This window comes from Ochotona princeps, chromosome 13 (genome assembly GCF_030435755.1).
Source record: "Ochotona princeps isolate mOchPri1 chromosome 13, mOchPri1.hap1, whole genome shotgun sequence".
NCBI classification, from domain to species: Eukaryota; Metazoa; Chordata; class Mammalia; order Lagomorpha; family Ochotonidae; genus Ochotona; species Ochotona princeps.
The window spans coordinates 63,011,954-63,032,189 of NC_080844.1; the positions used below are offsets into that span (position 1 = coordinate 63,011,954).

The window sequence follows — 20,236 nt, forward strand, 5'->3', positions numbered from 1 at the left end:
TTTCCTCTTCACCTGCAATTTGGTTGAAATACTTTATGCTAATGAAAAGAGATGTTGCCAAGTCATGGAATATTCTGGTATCTTTAGTTCCTGAAATGAGATTTTGACACAGTGCTCATTCATTCCAGTCCTCCTAGAATGAACCACAGCAGCACAGGTACACAAAGGCCGGGGTGCTGCATCGCAGGCCCTTGCTTGCTCGTTCTTCGTGTTCGTAGCCATGAGGCTTCATTTGCTTCGGCGACCAGGATTAACGTATCTCACATAGAGCTGAGTTCACTGGTTAGTATTCCGGCAGCTTCTGGTACCTGTAGTACGTCCGCCGATGTATAAAATGCCTCGCTGTGACAGTGGCTACAATCACTATGTTCAGGGCAAGAACGGAGAATGAAAACAGGTGCATGCTATCGAACGGCAGGTTCTGAGTTCCTTCTGCCTCTGGTTGATGTACAAGTCCTGTCACTGGAAACAAGATGAAAACCATTTTTTAAAAAATGTATTGGAGAAGCAGAAAGTAAAATGAATATGGATTTGGTGGATGAGTGGAGAATTTTCTTGCGTGCCTACAGGAGCCAGGGCTAGGCCAGCATCAAATCTGGGAGCAGGAAATTCCATTCAGGGCTCCTATGTGGGAAGCTCAGCTTCCAAGCCATCACTGCCTCTGGAGCTTGCGTTTGCAGGAAGCTGGAGTCAAGAACACTGTACTGGGTATTCAACCCTGGCACTCTGATAGGAGATAGGCTCTCTTAGCTAGCATCCTAACTGCTAAATGACCACCTCAGAAATAACTTAAAAGAATTAGCATTGCAAAAGTGTTTATTGCATTTATAATAGCACTACATACCTATGAATCTCATCTATGAATGTATACTATGAAATTCTAACATAATATGGAGGAATGAATATTAAATATTGTAATTAAGTTATGCTCAAATTTCCTTGATTCAGATGGTGACTTACTTTGACTCTTTGATGTAACATTAAAAACACGTGAAATAAATGCATAAAAGTCAAACAGGATACAAGTTCAACTTCCACTAGTCACCATTTCCCAAAGTTGCCATAACAAGGCTGATCAATGGGAAAGGACTGGCTGTTTCCCTTGAAATAAGAGAGGATATTTGTCCAACATGTAGACTTCTCTAGTGGCTTCCAAACACACAGTTCCCACTAATTTAAAGTTAATATCTGAAGATACACCAAGCAAGCCTTTTACAAAATACGTTTGAAATGTTACTGAAATGAATTTTCATTTATATTTTGTTTTTTGCTGTAGAAGTACAAGCTACACAGTCATACACCTTGTTGGTTCATGCTAAACATAGAGACAGAGGGCATTGGACTCTCTCACTTGGGTTATACCTTGGATAAATTCCCAGAATGTATATTCCATTTCATACTTTCTGTGGGTGTTTGCCATCACTTCTCATCCAGAAAACCTGGCCATCTCAGAGAAGTGGGACAGTCCTGTGTTAACAGAATCTTTGTGCTTAGAGCATAACTTTATTGTTCAAATGGGCAATTGAATGGGATGCTGATTTTTACTTTTACTGATGTAGGAGTTAAAACACACAACCTCGCACTCAGTTATTTGTTCGAGCACCTGTAGTGAGGACACAGGAAGCTAAAGAGAATTATGGTTTTTAGGAACAAGGGAAAATTCTCATAATGAATTACTAGGGTGTGTGTTACAAAATGGTGGAAACACATATGAATTGTGCTTAAAATGAGTAGCCTGGGCCCACTAGTGCTGTAGCAGGCTATAGGTCTCCTCCTGCAGTGCTGGCATCCCATACAGGCACCAGTTCTAGTCCTGACAGCTACACTCCCAATCTAGCACCTTGCTAATGGCCTGGAAAAGCAGCAGAGAATGGTTGGCCCCTGCACCCACGTGGGAGATCTGGAAGAAGCTCCTGGCTCCTGGTTTCAACCGGCCCAGCTCTGGCCAGTGTGGCCACCTGGGGAATGAACCAGCAGAAGGAAGATTCCTCCCCCTATCTCTCCTTCTCTCTCTCTCTGTAACTCTGATTTTCAAATAGAAATAAATCCTTTTTTAATGCAGGGCTTATTTGTTACAACTTCTATTATAAATCTCTAACTGGGCATGCTGGACATGCTGAAGAACAACTGGGTTTGAGGGGCATCTCACGAGGCACGAGGTATTCCCAGATCATGAAATGGCTTTCTTCCTACCTGAGTTTCCACCTGCACTTCGATCTTTCCTCAGACGGATGGGGCCTATGACCGAATCAGTCTTCCACTTGTAGGATGAGATTTCTCGTTTCCGTCTGGAGACACAGCCTTGGCTGCAGCGAGACGTGGCATCGCTGCTGTCACATATCAGCACCTTGCACTGCAGATACACCGAGCTCAGGCTCCTCAGGAACTTAAAGGCGCTAAACTGGAACCTTCCGTGATGTGCCAATAAAGGATACACCTCGCAAGTGTCATCTCGAGTACAGCTGGAACACAACATATGATGTGGTTAGAAGCTGCACAGGAATTCAGTCTATTTTTTTCCTTACAAGATTTATTTGAAAGGCAGAATAACGAGAGAGAGAGAGAGAGAGACAGAAAAGAGAGATGGAGAAAGAGATCATCCATATACTGGTGCACTCTGCAAATGGCCGCAATGACTAGGGTTGGGCCAAGATCAATCCAGGAGCCGGGACCTGCATCTGGGTTCCCCCAAAAGGGTGGTAGAGGCCCAGGTACTTGAATCATCATCAGCTGCCTTCCCAGGTGCATTAACAAGAAGCTGACTCAGAAGCGGGGCAGCCAGGAACTCAAACTGGTGCTCTGGATACAGGATGCCAGCCTCCCCAACATGGCTTAACGTGCTGTATCGTCATTTAATTGCAACATAATGACTGGATCTTCTAGTGATGATGGTAAGTACAATTCTGAGGCAGTAGTACTAGAACAAATGTGTATATCCATGCAGATGTTCATTATATACACACATGAACATTAGCATAGTTTTACAATCACTGGTACTCAGAGAGGACTGTCAGGCATCCACCACATCAACACGCACCCACTCTTAATTAAGTCGTACGTCGGTGAGCCAAAGTCGGACGTGGGAGCAGCTCTGCAGGTATCAAGAAATACCACCAAACTTGGGTCTGGAGTGTGCAGACTGACTTGAACATACAACGTCTGGTTCAAATCCACATAATACGGGGATTCGCTTATAGGTCGCTCAAATGAGCTGGATTCAAAAAGAGCCATGCTTGTGTTATATCTGCCCAGGGTGTTCTGATTTTGTATGACATCATCTTCCGTGATGTACATAACCTCCACAGTGGAGTTGTGCTCCATTTCACACTTGACGATGATCTGGAGATGCTTCTGGCGGGTGATGACCTCGGAAGTCGGGGACACGATAAAGGTGATGACGTTGGTGTAGGTAATGGTCTGATCTTCCACCTACAGAACAAGATAGAATTCACACTTTGTACTTCAAGCCCAGTAATATGTTAGAGCACAGATGAGTCAAACACTTGTGCATAGATGTATTTTCCCGATCATAAGACATGACTAGTTTATGTCAGAATAGTTTGCACCTGCAATCGGTTCCACTGAGGACACTCTGGAAGAAGGAAAGAAGTGTGACATGAGGAGTGCAGCGGCACTGGGGAGACTGGCAACTGAAACTGGACATAATCAGTTAAAGTCAGTTTGAATGTGAATCTCCAGTTCCGGAAAGATGTAGAATCCTACAATGTTGTGTATGCTCCATTAAGGAGCACTTCGTGTGCTGATGGGGCAGCTCCCAAAGGGAATAGAGACAGAGGGTATCAACAGGTGCACCTAGGTGGTGTTCCCTCAAGATTCACAGTGTCAGCAAGCCCATGTGCTCATTTTTAGCCAAAAAAAGTATCATTAAAAAGGTTCATGTCTTTTACTATCAATTCTTCCAAAATAGAATCCTTTCTTTTCAACTAGACGGTTGCTTGATCTCCCCAGTGAGAAGTGAGGCATCCTCAGTGTGTATGTACGCTAATAGAATCCACAGGCTGAAATGTCTGAGGTCTACAGGTCATGACTTCACAAGAATGTCTTTCATATCAACAACACAAGTATCACCTTCTTTTTTTAAAAGGCAGAGGGCAAGCAAAAACTCAACAGAGTTTTAGCACGTACGGCAAGCAAGCACTTCCTGCACAAATGTTACAAGACTCAAAAACCCATAAAGTATAGATGCTCCAACTCTCTCCAGCGAGTTCTCAGAGCTCTTTATCTTTCAGAAAAGATATACACCTTCCAGTTACCCTAAAATGAAAAATGAAAGCAAGAATCTGGCAATTGTATGGGAGCAAGCAGATGCTCATTTCTGCACATGCTTGTCACGTGTCCAGCCACTAAGAGCTGAGACTGGTTTGTGAAAGCATCCAGCAAGCTCATCCCAACTGCATACCTATCGCGTATTTGACATCAAGAAAAGCCAGTGGCCAGCATTCTACTTCACCTGTCTGATTGTGCCACATCCACCAAGAGGGATAGAAAATTCCACGACATTCGATACTCTTGGTCTACAGGTGGGGTCGTTTATTTGTACGTTATTCTCATGATAGTTAAAAGATGCTAGGTAGGATTTGTTTAGGATGACTCTCATCTTGTCAGAAGAGCAAGTCAATGATGCTGTCAGGGAAACGAAAAGGAGGATAGTTACAGTTATGGCAAGTACAAGTCGGATCCTGAAGGGGCTACACGTGCAGATAATTCACCTTTTCCAACGTACATGGTCACTTTACTGGTGCTACAATCTTTAAGCCTCTACTTATAATTGCTTCTATATAGGAAGCATTAAACAGTCCACATTTTCCAGAGAAATATCTTTCCATTGACTAAAACTCCTGGGTTGAACAGCACACAAATCTGAATTTCAAACTCTAGACTCTGCATTCATTGTCAAATGTATCTGCCAGCCATGTGCAGGCAGACTAAAAACTAAGGTGCCATTTCTGTACACACAATCATCCATGAGCTCCAAACATTCAAGCAACACAGAGTACAACTTACTAGTGTTGACATTTTCTGTATAGACTGAAGTGTAGGAAGCAGAAAAGCCCCAGTAGGAGTTGGCGTAATCGGTAGACAGCACAACAGTCAAGGAGCCTGTTGAGGACTCGAAGGTGGGCTTCCCACGACCACAGACTTTGTCAATCAGGCCAGAATTGGTGGAGGAGCCATCATAGACGGCGATGAAATCAAACCTGCAGTTGTCATCTATCTCCAGGCTGTGAATGAGGGATGCAGATGAACGGGCTCTTCAAACCAAGTCACTGCTGCTTTCTATAACCCCAGCCACCCAGCTCTTAAACCTCGAAGCATTTATCCCTGCATGGCATAAAGATACTTCAAAAGGTTTGTGGAAAATGGAATTAAAATTCAGGTACGTTTGTGTTAACGCAAAAACAATTTTGAAACCTGTGCCCACTTTTTGCTTAATACACCTCTTCTGTGAATTTTAGAAGAACCCTGGCTCTCAGGTGCTTGATGATAAAGCTGAGGCTTTGCCAGTGCAGTTACTCCCACAGAAAGCAGCCACAACACTTACAAAATGTCATTGAAGCTTAACTTTATCTTGTAACCTTCGTCCGCTTGGATATGCCACACGCAGTATGTCAGCTCTGGATGGGGTTTTGGGTAATTGGGGCTGGTAAATGATCCCTCCAAAGCATCCAGGTACCCGCCACAATCTGGAATAGCTGAAATGAACATACACATGGCCAAGAGTGTGCAGCAAAATGAGAGACTTGGCCTAGTCTCCAAGTTGAGTCTGGACCTTCAAGTGCCTCCCTGGACAATGTTCCACCTCTGTCTTTCCCATGGGTCATGCACTGAATGGAGTTTTCCTTCTTTTTTATACTGGACTTTCTGCCTATCGGTGCAGGACCCAGAGTGAATGTTTCAATGAAACATATTACATTGATAGCATTATCAATGACCAAGCTGAGCCACAGGAAATAATGTCCAGGGCCCTGAACAATGGCTCAACTGGCTAATCCTCCACCTGCAAGTGACAGCGTCCCACGTGGGCACCAGTTCAAGTCCCGCTGCTCCACATCCTTACTGGGAAAGCAGCAGAGGATGGCCCAGAGCCTTGGGACCCTGCGCTCACATGAGAGACCCAGAAGAAGCTCCTGGCTCCTGGCTTCAGATTGGCTCAGCTCTGGCCACTGCAGCCATTTGGGGTGTGAACCAGCAGATGGAAGATCTTTCTTTCTCTATGTAAATCTGCCTTTCTAATGAAAATAAATACATCTTTAAAAACAAAAGAAAAAAAGTTCACTCTCAGAACTAGCACTGAAGGCTCTTCTTCACTTAGGTCCAGCCGAGCTTGCCAATCTCCTGGGCCACTAGGATGTGACCTGTGGTTCCAGCCACCCTTTATTTCCATCAGGCTATGGGCTCCCGCAGAAATGAGTCCACCTCCCTTGATACCCACCTCTGTCTGCCTTCCTCATACTACCATTCAAAGCTCAAGTCAGGTGAAGGTAGCTTCAAGAATCTTCATGGTCTCTACCTCCCCCATAAGCACATTAGCAAGCAAGGGGAAAGAAAAGTAAAGTCTCTTATTGGGGAGATGTGACATGGTTTAGACTGGCTGAAACATAGCATGAATGTTTGAACAGGTGGCTTTCTCAGGCTATGACGTGGGAAAACCTTGAGTGCTCTGCTGTGTTTATTTGTTGGCACGGAGAAATCGAAGTCTCAAGCACAAGAGTGACATGCCCAGCTCTTGACCTTGAAAGGAAAACCACAGTGGAGTTGTCCTCATGAGTCCACCCCAGTTGTCCTTGACATCTTGCTTGGGTCATAAAGGGGTAGGTGTGGGTGCTGTGAGTGCAGAATTGTGTAACATCTGACAAGTCAGATCAACATTTCTGAGCATTTGCTCATTAGTGTCTGCAGGGTAACCAGAGGCTTGTAATCATGAAGGTGAAACCATACAGCCCCAAACCAGCTCTAGTGAACCAGACTCTGAGGAGTTTGTGCAAAAGTCCAAAGGGTTATGAAGAAGTAGGTGGGATGTGTGGCTCTAATGTAGTGCCCTTCGACCTGCCGCCCATCTGACCCAGACCCACTCTCCTCTGTCTCACCTGAGAACTGGGCAGCAGAGCAGCCCCCGGGCTTCTCCCAGAACTCCCAGTGAACTGGAATCTCTGGGACAGGCGGTAGAATCTATGATGTCATAAGCTCTGCCCATGACTCCTACCCGCAATCCAGTTAGAGAAGGATGATTCTCCCACATGAAAGAACCCCAAAGGGAGCAGATTCAGATTCAATACCCCAATCTTCCCCCACCCCCAGCCCATTCAGGAGAGTGTGTAACCTGTCTGCAGGAGCTTTGGGTCAAGGTTGTGTAAAGGAGGACTCACAAGTGTCAGGAGAGACGTAGTAGTACAAGACAAAGACACTTCTTGGCACTGTTGTGGAGCCGGTGACTATCTGATACGTCAGTGTATCTGCTGATGACTCAAACACAGGAACATAGTCGTGTTTGCTGCAGACTGTCCCCAACAGAGACCCATTTGTAGAAGATCCATCAAAAACTTTAATGTTTTCAATTTCACAGCTTGCATATGGATCCAGCCTGTGAACAGAACACATCTGTGGCTAAGGATAAGTCACCAGGCAAGGGAGAATTAACACAGCCCAGTCCTCTGCTCACAGTGCCATTGCAAGTTGCAGAGCAGCGACACTTCCATTGGCATTGAAACCTTGCCACTATCCTCATCTTTCACACCAAACCACAAACCATCAGCCTTAGCAGGCTCAGGGAGGGAAACTGGTTTGCCTTTGACTCATACCAAACCAATCATGTCTCTGTAACAGATTCCTGGTGGCCTCCAGGCTTGGTCCCATCACTCCTGTTCCCCCCAGTGGAGAGTCATCTTTGCTCCTCACTGACACTTGATATCCAAGGCTGTTGAGAAGGGAAGTGATTGTTCTTCCATGGCCACTTTCTCAAGACATGTTTGCGTTAATTTAAGAGGCTATGATGTTATGTAAAACATGTTATTTTATGTATATTATATGTTGTGTATAAACTAAAACTGAAGATGGTTAAGAAATCACAATTGTTTTTAACATATTGGTTACTCAGAACTATAACTATTAATTACACAACGAAGTTAATTGTTGCTGAGGGTATGCTGGAGCCTTTAATTGATCGGGTTGATAATCTGATGGTTCTGCCCTCGGACCAGACAGGGTCTCCCCAAGAAGCTGAGGAACTATACTGGACTATAAGATGTTGGACTCTATGTTTAGTTTATGCTTGCAAAGAGGGAATTTCAACAGTACTTGATCAGTGGATATGCAACAAGGTGGAATATTCCACATGGGGGGAGAGTGGGGAGAGGGGTGGGGTGATTCCCAGTTCCAACGAAACTGTATCACATAATACAATGTAATCAATGAATTAAAAAAAAAAAGACAAAGCAAGCCTTTGCCCTCATAGCACTGCTCCCTCCTTCTGAAGGAGAGTTCCAGTTCTGACTCCTTGTCCTTATCGCTCCAAATGCTCGCAGAGGACATACACTCCAGGTAATTTAGTAAGAAGGGTCTGCAGGGGAATCCCAGACTACACAGAAGTGTACAATAAAATTCAGAACTTAAAATTTTTTTTTAAAGTGGGTGGAAGATGAGCATGACCTTTTCACTCCATTCTCCAGGAAATTGTTGATGTTCCCTTTGTACTTAGACATACTTGGGTGTGTCTGCTTATTTCAAAATAAACATTTCACTGAGATATATCTAAATATATCTCGTACACACACACATATATATACAGATATCAGTGTGTAGAGACACACATGGCAAGCATAGGGAAACCAAAGTTCTCCTTTCACCTTGATTATGTACCTGTTGCGTAACTTTGGGGAAAAAAAGGATTAATTCTTCTTGACCTCAGCTTTCTTTGCTGTGAGATGGCAATAGCAGTCTACACGTCACTCCTGTGGAGCAGACATCCTGAACATGGTGCGTCTTCCACAGACATGGCATACAGAAAGTGCCCAATACACATTAAGGCTACTTTCCCTCTACCCCTGTTCTTCTCACACTCTTCTCTCTCTCTCTCTCTTCCTCCACAGCCACATGTGTAGGTTTCTTAATAGCTCAATCGCCCCCAGGAAATGTGGGAGAACCCTTTATCCCTTGAGGCATCAAGGTATAAAGGAAAGTAGATACAGCCTCAGTGGTGGAGTCCATGTTCTCAAAGTGTGGATCCTGGACCTGCGGTCACAGTGTCTCATGAGAGTTTGTTTCTCAAGCCCCATGTATCCCATCTAAATACGATGGAGAGACTCTGGGGCCCACCAATTGTGCCTCTACAAGCACCCCCACATGCTTCTACAGGCTGTGGCATGAGGGAGGGATTCGGGCCACCGTGCTTGGGTCCAATTCCTCTCTCACTTTCGCTGCTTAGCAGTCCTGGGTCCCTTAATGACTTCCCTGGGCTTTCTTGCTGACTGAACAGGAGTTAGATTGCACCCACCGCTGTTAGAGGATTAACAGGGGAAAATCTTAGGAACCCTAAGGGTTGGTAGCACAAGGCCTTGTTCTCAGCTTGGCCTCACACTGGGGTTGTCTGGGCACTTCAGAAAAAAAAAAAAAAAAACGCTCAAGTATGTATACTTACTTCAAAATAAAATTTATAAAATAGAAATATACTAATGAGTTGTGCCCCCAGAAACTGCGGTCTAACTGCAGAGAGCTGTGTACCCTGTTGACTTTAACACACACCAAAGCTTGGAATCATGTTTTAAGACCCAGAAAATGGAACTGGACCAGCTAGATACTAATCCTAGTCATTCCATTCTCTCCTTAATGATTTCAGCAAGTACTTCATATCCCTTGCCTACAATCCTAACACTGACCTCATGCAATGTCTTTGAGCCAGCACTGCACTGAAAATCATCATCAGTGGCTATGCACTAGCAATAGTACCAGAAAAAGATGAAATCTCTAGTCCAAAATCTGTCATTGTGGTCACAGGTGTCACAGCCACCTCTAGCAGCAGCTACGTTCTTCCCGCAGAGTCCCCTCTCCCCAGAAACCAAGACCAGTGTGTCGAGTCCAACCACCACCAATAGGAAATTGAAGCTTGTACTCACTGGATGTGGGAAAAGATGATTCTGACACTTTGGTTGTGTGGTTTTTCTATGGTCCAAATGCAGTCTTCGTTGGAATTGAGATTCAAGATCATAGTTCTGTGGTTCTGTCCAGCATTGCTACCTGCCAGGCTGGCCCTGCAGCTGGACCTGCCTGGTAAAGACCACAGGCTGAGTTGAGGAAAATGGGCAGCCTCTGCCTCTCCCCCAGGGGTGGGACTTTACCTCCCACATGTAATATTCATTCAAGATGCAAGCAAAGGATTGTGAATGATACTTTGCTCAATTCAAAATAAGCCACAGCCCTTGACTTCCCTCTTCTCTACACCTTTGGAAGGAAAGTATTTGTGGTTTCGTTACATGCAATGCATAGGAGAAGAAAATATACTGAAGCTTGAAGGAAGGTGGTTTTAAGAGAAAGCTTCACATCAATTATATATAAGAGTTCTTAAAAATAAATAATTAAAAGACAAAGAACCTGGAGCCAGCACAGTAGCCTATCAGGCTAATCCTCCACCTGCAGTACTGGCAACCCATAAGGGCACTGGTTGCTTCCCTTCGGATCCAGCTCCCTTCTTGCAGTCTGGGAAGCAGAAGAGGATGGCTCAAATCCTTGGGCCCCTGCACCCATGTGGGAGACCTAGAAAAAGCTCGTGGCTCCCAGCTTCGGATCAGCTTAGCTCTAGCTGTCTGTAGCCATTTGGGGAGTGAACCACCAGATGGAAGACCTCTTCTAGTTCTCCTTCTCTCTCTGTAAAATCTGCCATTAAAATAAATAAACAAATAAATAAAGACCTCAAATGAAAATGGAATCAGAATACACGTTTTGCAAAAAGACTGATCAAAAATCTATGTAGGAACAAAGTTTTTCAATTTCTTTTTCATCAGTGATTGATAAGTAACAATATCCTTATACTAAAATTGTCTCTTATTTTTACCCTAAAATAGTTACCAATACCGATTTTTAATAAAATATTGGGAATAACAATGAAAAAAATATTGTCCTTAGCCTCATCCACCCAGAACCAATAATCGTGGAAAACCTACTGTAAACCCTACAGATTTCTTCCTTTGCTTTTTAGTTCAAAATTTCCTGAACATATCAATATGCACATCTTAAATATTAAACACTGTCATATGGTACAAAATTTAGATAGGGTTTTCATTTATTTAACCTTTCTTTGTTTTAAAGTTTGAGTTACAGAGAGAAGAGAAACCGAAAGAGAGCTCTGTTAACTGGTTCATGCCCCCTGATGACCACCACCACCATCAGGGCAGAACCAAGCAGAAGCTACGAGTTTCATCTGACTTTCCCACATGGACGGCAGGGCCCCAAGCACTTGGCCATCTTTTACTTTTCTCAGGACATTAGTAGGGAGCTAGATCAGAAGTGGACCTCTAGATAGTGTCTGTCATTCATGTAGATCCTGGAAATGTTTTTAATAGACCAATATCATGTTTTAAGTTGCTAAAGAATATTTACTTGTATAGATTTACTCTGTGGCAATAACTGATGGAAAGTTCTGCTCTCTTGAGCAACCATGAAAGCGCACATCCTTGTGCCCATATATGTGTACAATGATGATACCCTAAAAATAAACTCTTAGGAATGAAAATATCCAACAAAATTCTGTGTGCTTGTAACATATTTTTATGTACAAGAGTATTTGCAAAAATCCGTGCAAATGGATTTTTTGGTGGCAAAAAATTTTGAAATCCATGCATTGCGTTTTTCCATTTCCCCTGAACAAACTCAAGACCCGCCTTTTGATAGAATTTTGTACACTGAAATCAACATTTTTTTAATTCCATTTCCACGAACTTCTTGAAGCACACTCTTACACTGTCAGATGGGCTTGCGTAAAATGTGTATTAATTCTAAATACTCCAAAGAGCATTACAACAAGCTCTTCTGTACCCTGTGGCCAACAGCCACTACAGAAGCCTGCAGTTACTAGAAGAGACCTTTTGCAAAGGAGTCCTCCCTACCTGGGTGGAGAACACTGGTCTTACCTTCAGCCTCTGTAGAATTCAACTGTGCTGAACACAGGGCAACCACCAGGGCCAGCACCAACAGCCGCCCCACCACCTCCATCGCTGTATAGACTGAGCAGCCCTGAGGTCAACGGGCTTTTATACTTCTCTGTTTCTTCTGGCTATCTGGATGGATAAGATGCCTGGCCATATCCATGGACGCCCGTCAGCTCCAGTCACACAGCTGCCCATTTCCATGAGAACAGAGCAGCTGGAAGGCTGGAATGTGACCAGCAACACCAACCGCCAGAGCCTGGGCACCTGACTCCTTCCAGAAGGGCTGCAGTCGGGCCCAGTCACAGCTCTTCCAGGCACCCCTAGCAGCCGGCCCACAACAGGGTCCTGGGAAATCCCTCAGGCAACGGATGTGCATCTGAGCCTTGGTCTGCATGGCCACATCCTGAAGGTGACAACCGTGACTTCCTAGGCCCACCACCTTGCCTGAGAACAGAAGGATCAGCAGCAGGAGGGGGTGGCCTGGCACTGGGGTAGCTCTGGGTCTGGCTGGGTCACTCAGGTATCCTGCCAGGTACTGACCTGGGGGTGGGGAGAAGGGAACGAAGGTGCAGGTGCAGGTTCCCCTGCAGGAATTTCTGTCCAATTTTGCCCTGGGAGGCCGCAGCAGGTGCACGGGAGGCCACAGGCACCATGCTCTAATCGGAGGGAAAGCAACGCTGGTGTCCATGCTGGCACCAGGAGGAGCAAGCGCGTGTTCCAGCAGCTTCAATGGAAGGAGCAGAAAACAGTAGCCTGGGGAGCAGAGGTACTGCCCACGCCGTGGTCAACAGGACCTGGGCTTTGGCCTCGCGAGGCTACCTTGCTGTGACAGAGGAAGACACTGACAGCCAAACCAGCACAAATCCACGTCAGTGTGAAGGCGGGGTAGGGAGGAGGACAGAGGAGTCACAGGTTTCCTACAAGGTCTCACAGATGCTGAATTCAACCCCACCAGGATGCTGGTCACACAACATCCACCCAGAGCCTCCTGCCTGCCACACCTCAGCCTGCCTGGCCAATGGCGCCCCCTTCAGGACAGTGCAGCATGGTGGTCTGCAGGGGAGGCGCTGGGTGGGAAGGAAGGAAGCCTGAAAGAGTTCTGGGCTCTGCTCCAGCCAGGTGGGCAGCTGGGGCTCATAGGGCGAGAAACAACCCCCCACCCCCCAAGATCAACCAGGATGGGGCTCACAGGGTGGGAAACGCCCCGAGACCAACCCGGATTTCCCTTCTGGGCTTGCAGATGAGCTGCAGGCTCCTCCCTCCCTCCCTCTCCTTCTCAGTGCAGGATAATGTTCCCAATGCCTTGTCCCCAGTCCTAGTGGGCAATGCATACACTGAAACAGAAATATCTGTAGTGAATAAAAATAGCAGACAGAGGCCCGGCGGCGTGGCCTAGCGGCTCAAGTCCTCGCCTTGAAAGCCCCGGGATCCCATATGGGCGCCGGTTCTAATCCCGGCAGCTCCACTTCCCATCCAGCTCCCTGCTTGTGGCCTGGGAAAGCAGTTGAGGACGGCCCAGTGCATTGGGACACTGCACCCGCGTGGGAGACCCGGAAGAGGTTCCAGGTTCCCAGCTTCGGCTTGGCGCAGCACCGGCCCGTTGCGGCTCACTTGGGGAGTGAATCATCGGATGGAAGATCTTCCTCTCTGTCTCTCCTCCTCTGTGTATATCTGGCCTTAATAAAATGAATAAATCTTTTAAAAAAATAGTAGACAGACAGGGTTGTTTTAACAGCGTACATTTATTCAACAGTACATAAAATAGCATTGTACAGAAATTGTGTAATGTAACTACTATAGAACATGATTGAATAGTAAAACATTCTAATAAGAAGGAAATATTGTTCATGGAAGATTTTAGTGCTCACCACGCCCGAATCAGAGTCCCTCATTTGTGCCACAGCAGCAAGGTGGGAGGGGATCAACATCTGTACACATGTTACAGTCATCACAGCACGGGAGGTTACGGCAGGAATCCATGGCGACGGCTTTGACCGGGATGACCCGGTCCTGGGAGACCCTGCCTAGGTAACCACTGGAACACAGGCAAGGATCCTTTGCATCTCTTGAGAAAGACAAGCACAAAGTACAGGGTCAGCTCTTGCCTTCCCACTGGCTCTGTGACGACTGTCAGGAGATCAGGGAGAGGTCGGGACTTGAGCCTACCAAACAGGCGACACCGGCCCTGGTAAAGCTCTCTGCTGCTGTGCCAAATCCTCTCTACTTCCCTTCTTTCTTACGATGGCTGTGCAAGGAAACTCGGGTTACAAGCACGAAGGAGAAGGACCACCAGCCAGGTCTGCCCATTGTGCCGGCAGCCCCTTGGGACACAGGCTGGTGGGAAGGGGCTGTGACTGGCTCTGCCCTGGGCCCCCAGTGTCATCCCCTGACTCCCTACCACGGGACACAACTGCTCTGACACCCCACGTCGCATAATCTTGAACATCTCTTATCTGACCTGCTCCCCATAGACTCTACAGGGCACTGTCTGTCCTTACAGGTCTGCCTCAGTGTCCCCTAGGCCACTGGCCACGAGCAAGGGAACCCCCTGATAGTTCCCACTGCGGTGGGAGGGCAGTCCCCACGCCCCCTGCAGAAACAGGCAGCAAATGACCATTCCCACACTGTCCCCCGGGGACAGTTCAGGCTTCCTCACCCAGGACAGGGCCTAGCTCAACACCTGACATACCTCGCTGAGGGCCAGTGACAGCAAGGCTGCGCTGACCCTCAGCCCCAGGTTGGGGACAGCCTCTGGACTGAGCTCACAGCTCGGGCCCAGGACGGAAACTGAGCCTAGATCCCAGGTATCGCCTCAGCTGTCCCAACCTTGAGCTCACCCTAGGAGGGGGCACAGCAGCCAGCAGAGACCCTGCTCAGGCTCAGGGCTCAGGGCCCAGGGGAGGGCGCACGTTCCACCCTCACCACGTGACTCACCTCAGTGCGTTGGACACCTTGAAGTAGAGACAGAGGACAACCCCTACCAGCGTGATGATGGCCAACAAGATGCTGCATGCAATGATGAGCATGATCACCGTCCTCAGGTCGAAGCCCGTTGTCCCACCTAAGCAGAGGGGTGCACGGGCAGTAACAGCGGCCCCCCTCTCCCACAGCTGCCATCACCTCAGCAGAGAAGGAACAGATCCAAACCCAGACCCTTTTCCAAGGAGCCACTTGTGACCCAGAGCTTGATAGGCAGTTTATTTGTGGATGAAATGGGGCTACATGGCAAAATGTAGGAAGGAGACCTGGAGAGACAACAGGTAGGACAGGGATTCTGACTAGACATGGCAGGGGGCAGCATGGTGGTATGGCCGATAAACGCACTGCCTGTAAGGTTGGCATCCTAGGTGGTCACCAGTTTGTGCCTTGGTTACACCACTGCTGATCCAGCTCCCTGCTAATGGCTTTGGAAAAACAGTTCATCCAGCTCAGTTGTTTGGGCCCCTGCCATTCAAGGGGGAGGCCTGGGTGAAACTCCTGGCTCCTAGCTGTGGCCTGGCCAGGGCTGGTTGTTGGGGCCATCGGGGGAATGAATCAATGGATGTGAGGGGGTGCGTGCGTGTGTGTGTGTGTGTCCCTCTGACATCAACTTTGAAAACAAATAATCTTTAAAGATAGATGACTAACAAGCAGGCCGGCTCTGGCCCTAGTGGCTTTACTGCCTGCAAACTTGGGCCCCTGAGCTGTGTCCAATGTCAGGAGCAAAGCTCAGCCTCCACCGTGTGTCAGGCTCAGAAATGTCCCATGGGAAGATCTGTGTCAAAATGTTCCTGCCTGACAGTCCTGAGAATACATTCATTTTGCCAAAAATGCATATCTTAGGGGTAAAAAGCTTTCCATGGTCATCAACAAACTCCATCACTCCCACAAGTCCTAAGTATCCCATGTTACTGGTTGTGGTTTGGAACCCTCATTTGGTTTACTCTTGCAGGCTTAGGAAAAAGTGAGCTGGAGAGAGTAGGAGGAGAGAGCATACTTACTACGGGAAAACTCATGGCTGGATGCGAGCCGGAAGTACATGATGACTACAATTGAAACCGACTCCAGGAAACAGGACATCTTATTGGAAATTGTTAAAATTCCAATGATTAAGATTCAAGGTTGATGAGTTCGCTGTTAGAAGTGTAGTCTTCCACCCAGCGTGGGGAACAGCCAGCCAGGGTCCAGCTTCAACTCCTCTGCCAGTCAGGACACAGGCTGTGTGACATCAGCTCTTTGCACACCAGTTGTGTCACAGAGTTCTGAATTCCACCCAGACAGACCCAGATATATCTTAGCGCCAAGGGGCATAGTAATGCCCTCACAACTGGTTTTTTTTTTTTAGATTGGTTTATTTATTTTGAAAGTCAGAGTTACAGAGAAGAAACATAGTCAGAGACACACAGGGAGAGGGAGAGGATCTTCAGTTGGTTCAGTACCCCAGATGACAGTAGCAGGGTTGAGTTAAGCCAAAGCCAGAAGCTAGGAGCTTTCTCTTGGTGCAGGGACCCAAACACTCGAGCCATGTTCTGCTGCTTTCCCCCAGATCATCAGCAGAGAGCTGGACTGGAAGTGGAGCCCCGGGATGCCAGTGTCACAGACAGTGGCTTTACCGGCTATGCCAGTGTGCCACCCCACCCCCAAAACTACTTTAAATCATGTAGCTGATGGTCTCTCCTTTTCAGGCTTTGTTTTCCTCAAATTCAAGATCTCACTGTTAATTAAAAAAAAAAAAAAGAGCTAGAGAAAACCTTAGAGTGACATGGGGAGGAGACTATTTGAATAGATACTTTTAGAAGTTATAGAGAAAAGAGACTGGAGTTTACGTTTCAGTCACAGTGAGATAGTGTGTGGTCACTTAAGAGACTTGATGACAAGTTCATCAGCATCATATCGCACTTTATGGTTAAGATGAAAAGATGCTGAAAGGTAAGCTGAATGGATGTCTCTTTACACGGCTGCCATGATCCAAGGAACTTCTCTGCTTCGTGAGAGGGTCAGGCTAACCACAGTAGGCTAGTCCTTGCTGTTCTTTCTAAAACCTGTGAACTCAAGAACAGCAGGAGAGACGTAGACAAGATTGTGACATAAGGAACTCCAAGAGCTCTAGAAAAGCCAACAGGAAATTTCCAGAATGGACTCTTACAGAACATTAGGAATCACAGCAGCCAGGAAAACTTTGTTTATGATAAGACAATGAACCTCAGTACAGTCAGAAAGCTCTGTGTTGCCGTCCTATCATTTCCAGTCTAGCTCCCTGGTAACCCAGAGCCCAAAAGCCCTTCAGAGGCCTTCAGAGGCAAAGATCACAGCAGGGTACCCTGCCAGAGCCCCAGTCCCAAACAACTGGCAGCACCTGACCCCCCTGGTGGCTACCTGTGAGGCCTCCAGCCACAACACTGTGCAAGACACAGGATGGGGAGGAAAGGCCGGACCCAGCAGCCCTTCTCTCCCAAGGGGCTTTGGCCAAACCAATCTCAGGTAATCCGTTTTGAATTCCTTGCCTGTTCAGGTTGGCAGGTAGCCACATGTGCGTGCCCCGCCCCCCATGGCAAGCCTGGAAGTAGTTCTTGGCATCTGGCTCTGACTTGGTCCACATCAGGCGAATGCACCCATTTGGGGAAGGAACCAGGGAGTGGAAGATCTGTCTCTCCCTCTGTCTTTCAGTTAAATAAATGGGTCTCTTAAAAATAGAAACTTGTTAGGGCTTCAGGTTGTCCCACACTCCTCCCTCAGCAAGGCAGGACAGAATTGTATGAGAATTCTGAACACAAGTTTCTCTACATTAGGGAGAATAATTTCTTATTGAAATTATTGTTGTATTGAAGACTTGGCTTTTAAAATGTGTCCTGATGAATGTGTCAAGTATACATCCATCAGGGACAGTGCTGTGACCTAATGGGTTAAGTCACTACTTAGGCTATCCTCATTCCATACTAGAGTGTCTGGGATCTAGTCTCGTTTCTACTTCCAATCCAGCTACCCACTACTGCCCTGGCACGCAGCAGCAGAGGGTGGCTCCTGGAACCCACCAGAAAGGTCTAGATGGCACTTCTAGCTCCTGGCTTTGGTCCAATCCAACCATGGCTGTTGTTGGCATTTGGGGAGTGAATCAACAGATGGAAAATCTATCTCTCCCTCTCTCAGTTACACTTTCAAATAAATATAACATAAACATCTTTTACCATAAGAGCAATATGTTATAGAAAATCTATTGTATTGCTAGAAAGAGATGAGGCACTTACCATACCTTCCACTATGAGTGTGTAAGAACAAATATTTCTGGGCCCATCACAATAGCCTAGTAATTAAATCCTCACCCTGCAAGCACCAGGATCCCATATGGGCACTGGTTCATGTCCCAGCTACTCCACTTCCCACCTAGCTCCCTGCTTGTGGCCTGGGAAAGCAGTTGAGGATGGCCCAAAGCCTTCAGATCCTGCACCTGAGTGGGAGACCTGGAAGAAGCTCCTGGCTGCAGAAGGTTCAGCTCCAGCCATTGCTGCCACTTGGGCAGTGAACTGACAGAAAGAAGATTTTTCTTCCCTGTCTCTCCTTCTTTCTGTATATCTGACTTTCCAATAAATAAATAAATAAATAGATAAATCTTGAAAAAAAACAACAACCTCTAGCCTTTTGGAAGGAGGACTCAACTGACTTCGTTGGAAACCCTGACTTCATATTTTTCCTTAAGCTGAGGTCAAATGTATATACCAACACGGTGAAATTTAAAAAAGCAAACGAGCAAGACTTCCGTCTGCCTGCCTTGGCGCAATGCGAGCTAGCTCTACACACTAACAGTCTTATAATTCAGGTCTTTCATAATCATCCAGCAAAGAGGCTTTCTGGAAAACGTATCGATTCCAGTCAGACATAGATTTATGTGAGAACACAGCAGCTGTGTGACTGGTTTATCAGCAATTTCAAGAGTGAGTGTTCCCTTTGATGATCCATCATTCACAGGTTTACAGGCAGTACCATAAATAAAAAGCTCTTCCCCAAGAAATCGTAATACTTAGCATGTAGCCCACACTGAATGATTAATTGTGGAATCGAACAGGCTTTTTCCCACTGCTTGATCATAAATTTATATCAGTGTTGGCTTCTAAAATCTACTGATTTTCTCCAAGAAGGCATATACTTAGGAAGATACATATGTGTGTAAGATCTTGTGGGTTACAGGACTGACTGGGATTAAGGTAGACTATGTGGCACTGTCGAATACACATTAAGACAAGGTAAGGAAAAAAAAAAGACAAGGTCAGGCCCAACTGATTCTTCACACAGTTCATTAATTAACAAAGACAGCGAAAGGGATATTAGCAACAGGTGCCAGAATCCTTATTGTAAACTCCCAGAAGGGTGACACCAAATACGATGAGTTTGATGATTGCCGTGCAAGTTGTGACTAAACAACCAATTACAGATGGAAGCTAAGTCGTTTACTATTCCTGTTTAGCAAGGGGCATGGCAGAAAGTTCACAACCTAATTAAGAGTAAGGGACATGAACTCCCTGCTCGTGGGCTAGGAAAGCACTCGAGGATATCCCAAAGCCTTGGGTTCCTGCACCCGCGTGGGAGACCCGGAAGCTCCTGGCTCCTGGCTTTGGATCAGCTCAGCTCCAGCCATTGCACTCTCCAGGTGGTCCTGCAGTTTAGCTTGACAGAATTTGGCCCCTGTGCCAGCATCTGCCAGATGCTGCTGCAAAGCCCAACCAACCCACACCCCACTCTGGCTTATGCATGCACCAGTAGCAACAGTTAACCCAGCCTGGCTTTCCCCGATCCAGCTCACATGAGGCCAACAGGTGTTGCAGCCCTGCCCAGCCTGATCTTCCCCCATCCCAGCTCTCATGCTCACCAATGGAAGTAGTGGTCCAGCAGGGGAGCCCCCATGCAGCCCCCCTTACCAGGTTCATCCCCTCCTCACAAGGTCCCACGTATGCTGGTTGGGCATTGCGGCCCAGACTGGCATGGCCTGCCTCATCTCAGCATTTGCCAGTGGGTGCTACAGTCTGGCCCAGCCCAGCCCACCCCCAGTTCCAGCTCACACTGGTGGGGACTACAGCCTAGCCCAGCCCAACCGGTCCCCAGCCTCA

General features: G+C 46.8%; 2 protein-coding genes across 3 annotated transcripts; both read right to left on the bottom strand.

The window, feature by feature from the left end:
• Nucleotides 1-7: 7 nt before the first annotated feature.
• CUZD1 (CUB and zona pellucida like domains 1) lies at nucleotides 8-7,173 on the bottom strand. 2 transcript variants are annotated; one of them, XM_058671942.1, is made up of 6 exons: nucleotides 7,110-7,167; nucleotides 5,026-5,243; nucleotides 4,472-4,644; nucleotides 3,038-3,429; nucleotides 2,194-2,462; nucleotides 13-462 (listed from the first exon to the last, which is right to left on the bottom strand). In XM_058671942.1, the coding sequence occupies exons 3-6, from the start codon at nucleotides 4,616-4,618 to the stop codon at nucleotides 284-286; spliced, it is 987 nt and encodes a 328-aa protein (XP_058527925.1). In that variant the 5' UTR covers nucleotides 4,619-4,644; nucleotides 5,026-5,243; nucleotides 7,110-7,167; the 3' UTR covers nucleotides 13-283. The 2 variants fall into 2 exon arrangements, with proteins under 2 accessions (XP_058527926.1, XP_058527925.1); XM_058671943.1 differs by lacking the exon at nucleotides 4,472-4,644 and having other exon boundaries at nucleotides 8-462; nucleotides 7,110-7,173.
• Nucleotides 7,174-13,997: 6,824 nt separating this feature from the next.
• On the bottom strand, nucleotides 13,998-16,379 carry LOC101530344 (protein FAM24A). The gene is made up of 3 exons (XM_004579758.3): nucleotides 16,139-16,379; nucleotides 15,093-15,219; nucleotides 13,998-14,223 (listed from the first exon to the last, which is right to left on the bottom strand). Exons 1-3 carry the CDS (start codon nucleotides 16,215-16,217, stop codon nucleotides 14,037-14,039), a joined length of 393 nt encoding a protein of 130 aa, XP_004579815.3. The 5' UTR covers nucleotides 16,218-16,379; the 3' UTR covers nucleotides 13,998-14,036.
• Between the last annotated feature and the right edge of the window lie 3,857 nt (nucleotides 16,380-20,236).

Bases quoted from the DNA above. Each gene is read 5' to 3' on its own strand.
- CUZD1 (XM_058671942.1), bottom strand. From the start codon at position 4,618: ATGAGAGTCATCCTAAACAAATCCTACCTAGCATCTTTTAACTATCAT. The intron at 3,430-4,471 runs GTGAAGTAGAAT...CTTGTTCTGTAG, and splicing joins GATGTGGCACAATCAGACAG to GTGGAAGATCAGACCATTAC. The intron at 463-2,193 runs GTAGGAAGAAAG...TCTTGTTTCCAG, and splicing joins AAGTGCAGGTGGAAACTCAG to TGACAGGACTTGTACATCAA.
- LOC101530344 (XM_004579758.3), bottom strand. From the start codon at position 16,217: ATGTCCTGTTTCCTGGAGTCGGTTTCAATTGTAGTCATCATGTACTTC. The intron at 15,220-16,138 runs GTAAGTATGCTC...CCCTCTGCTTAG, and splicing joins CAGCCATGAGTTTTCCCGTA to GTGGGACAACGGGCTTCGAC. The intron at 14,224-15,092 runs GTGAGTCACGTG...GTCTTTCTCAAG, and splicing joins AAGGTGTCCAACGCACTGAG to AGATGCAAAGGATCCTTGCC.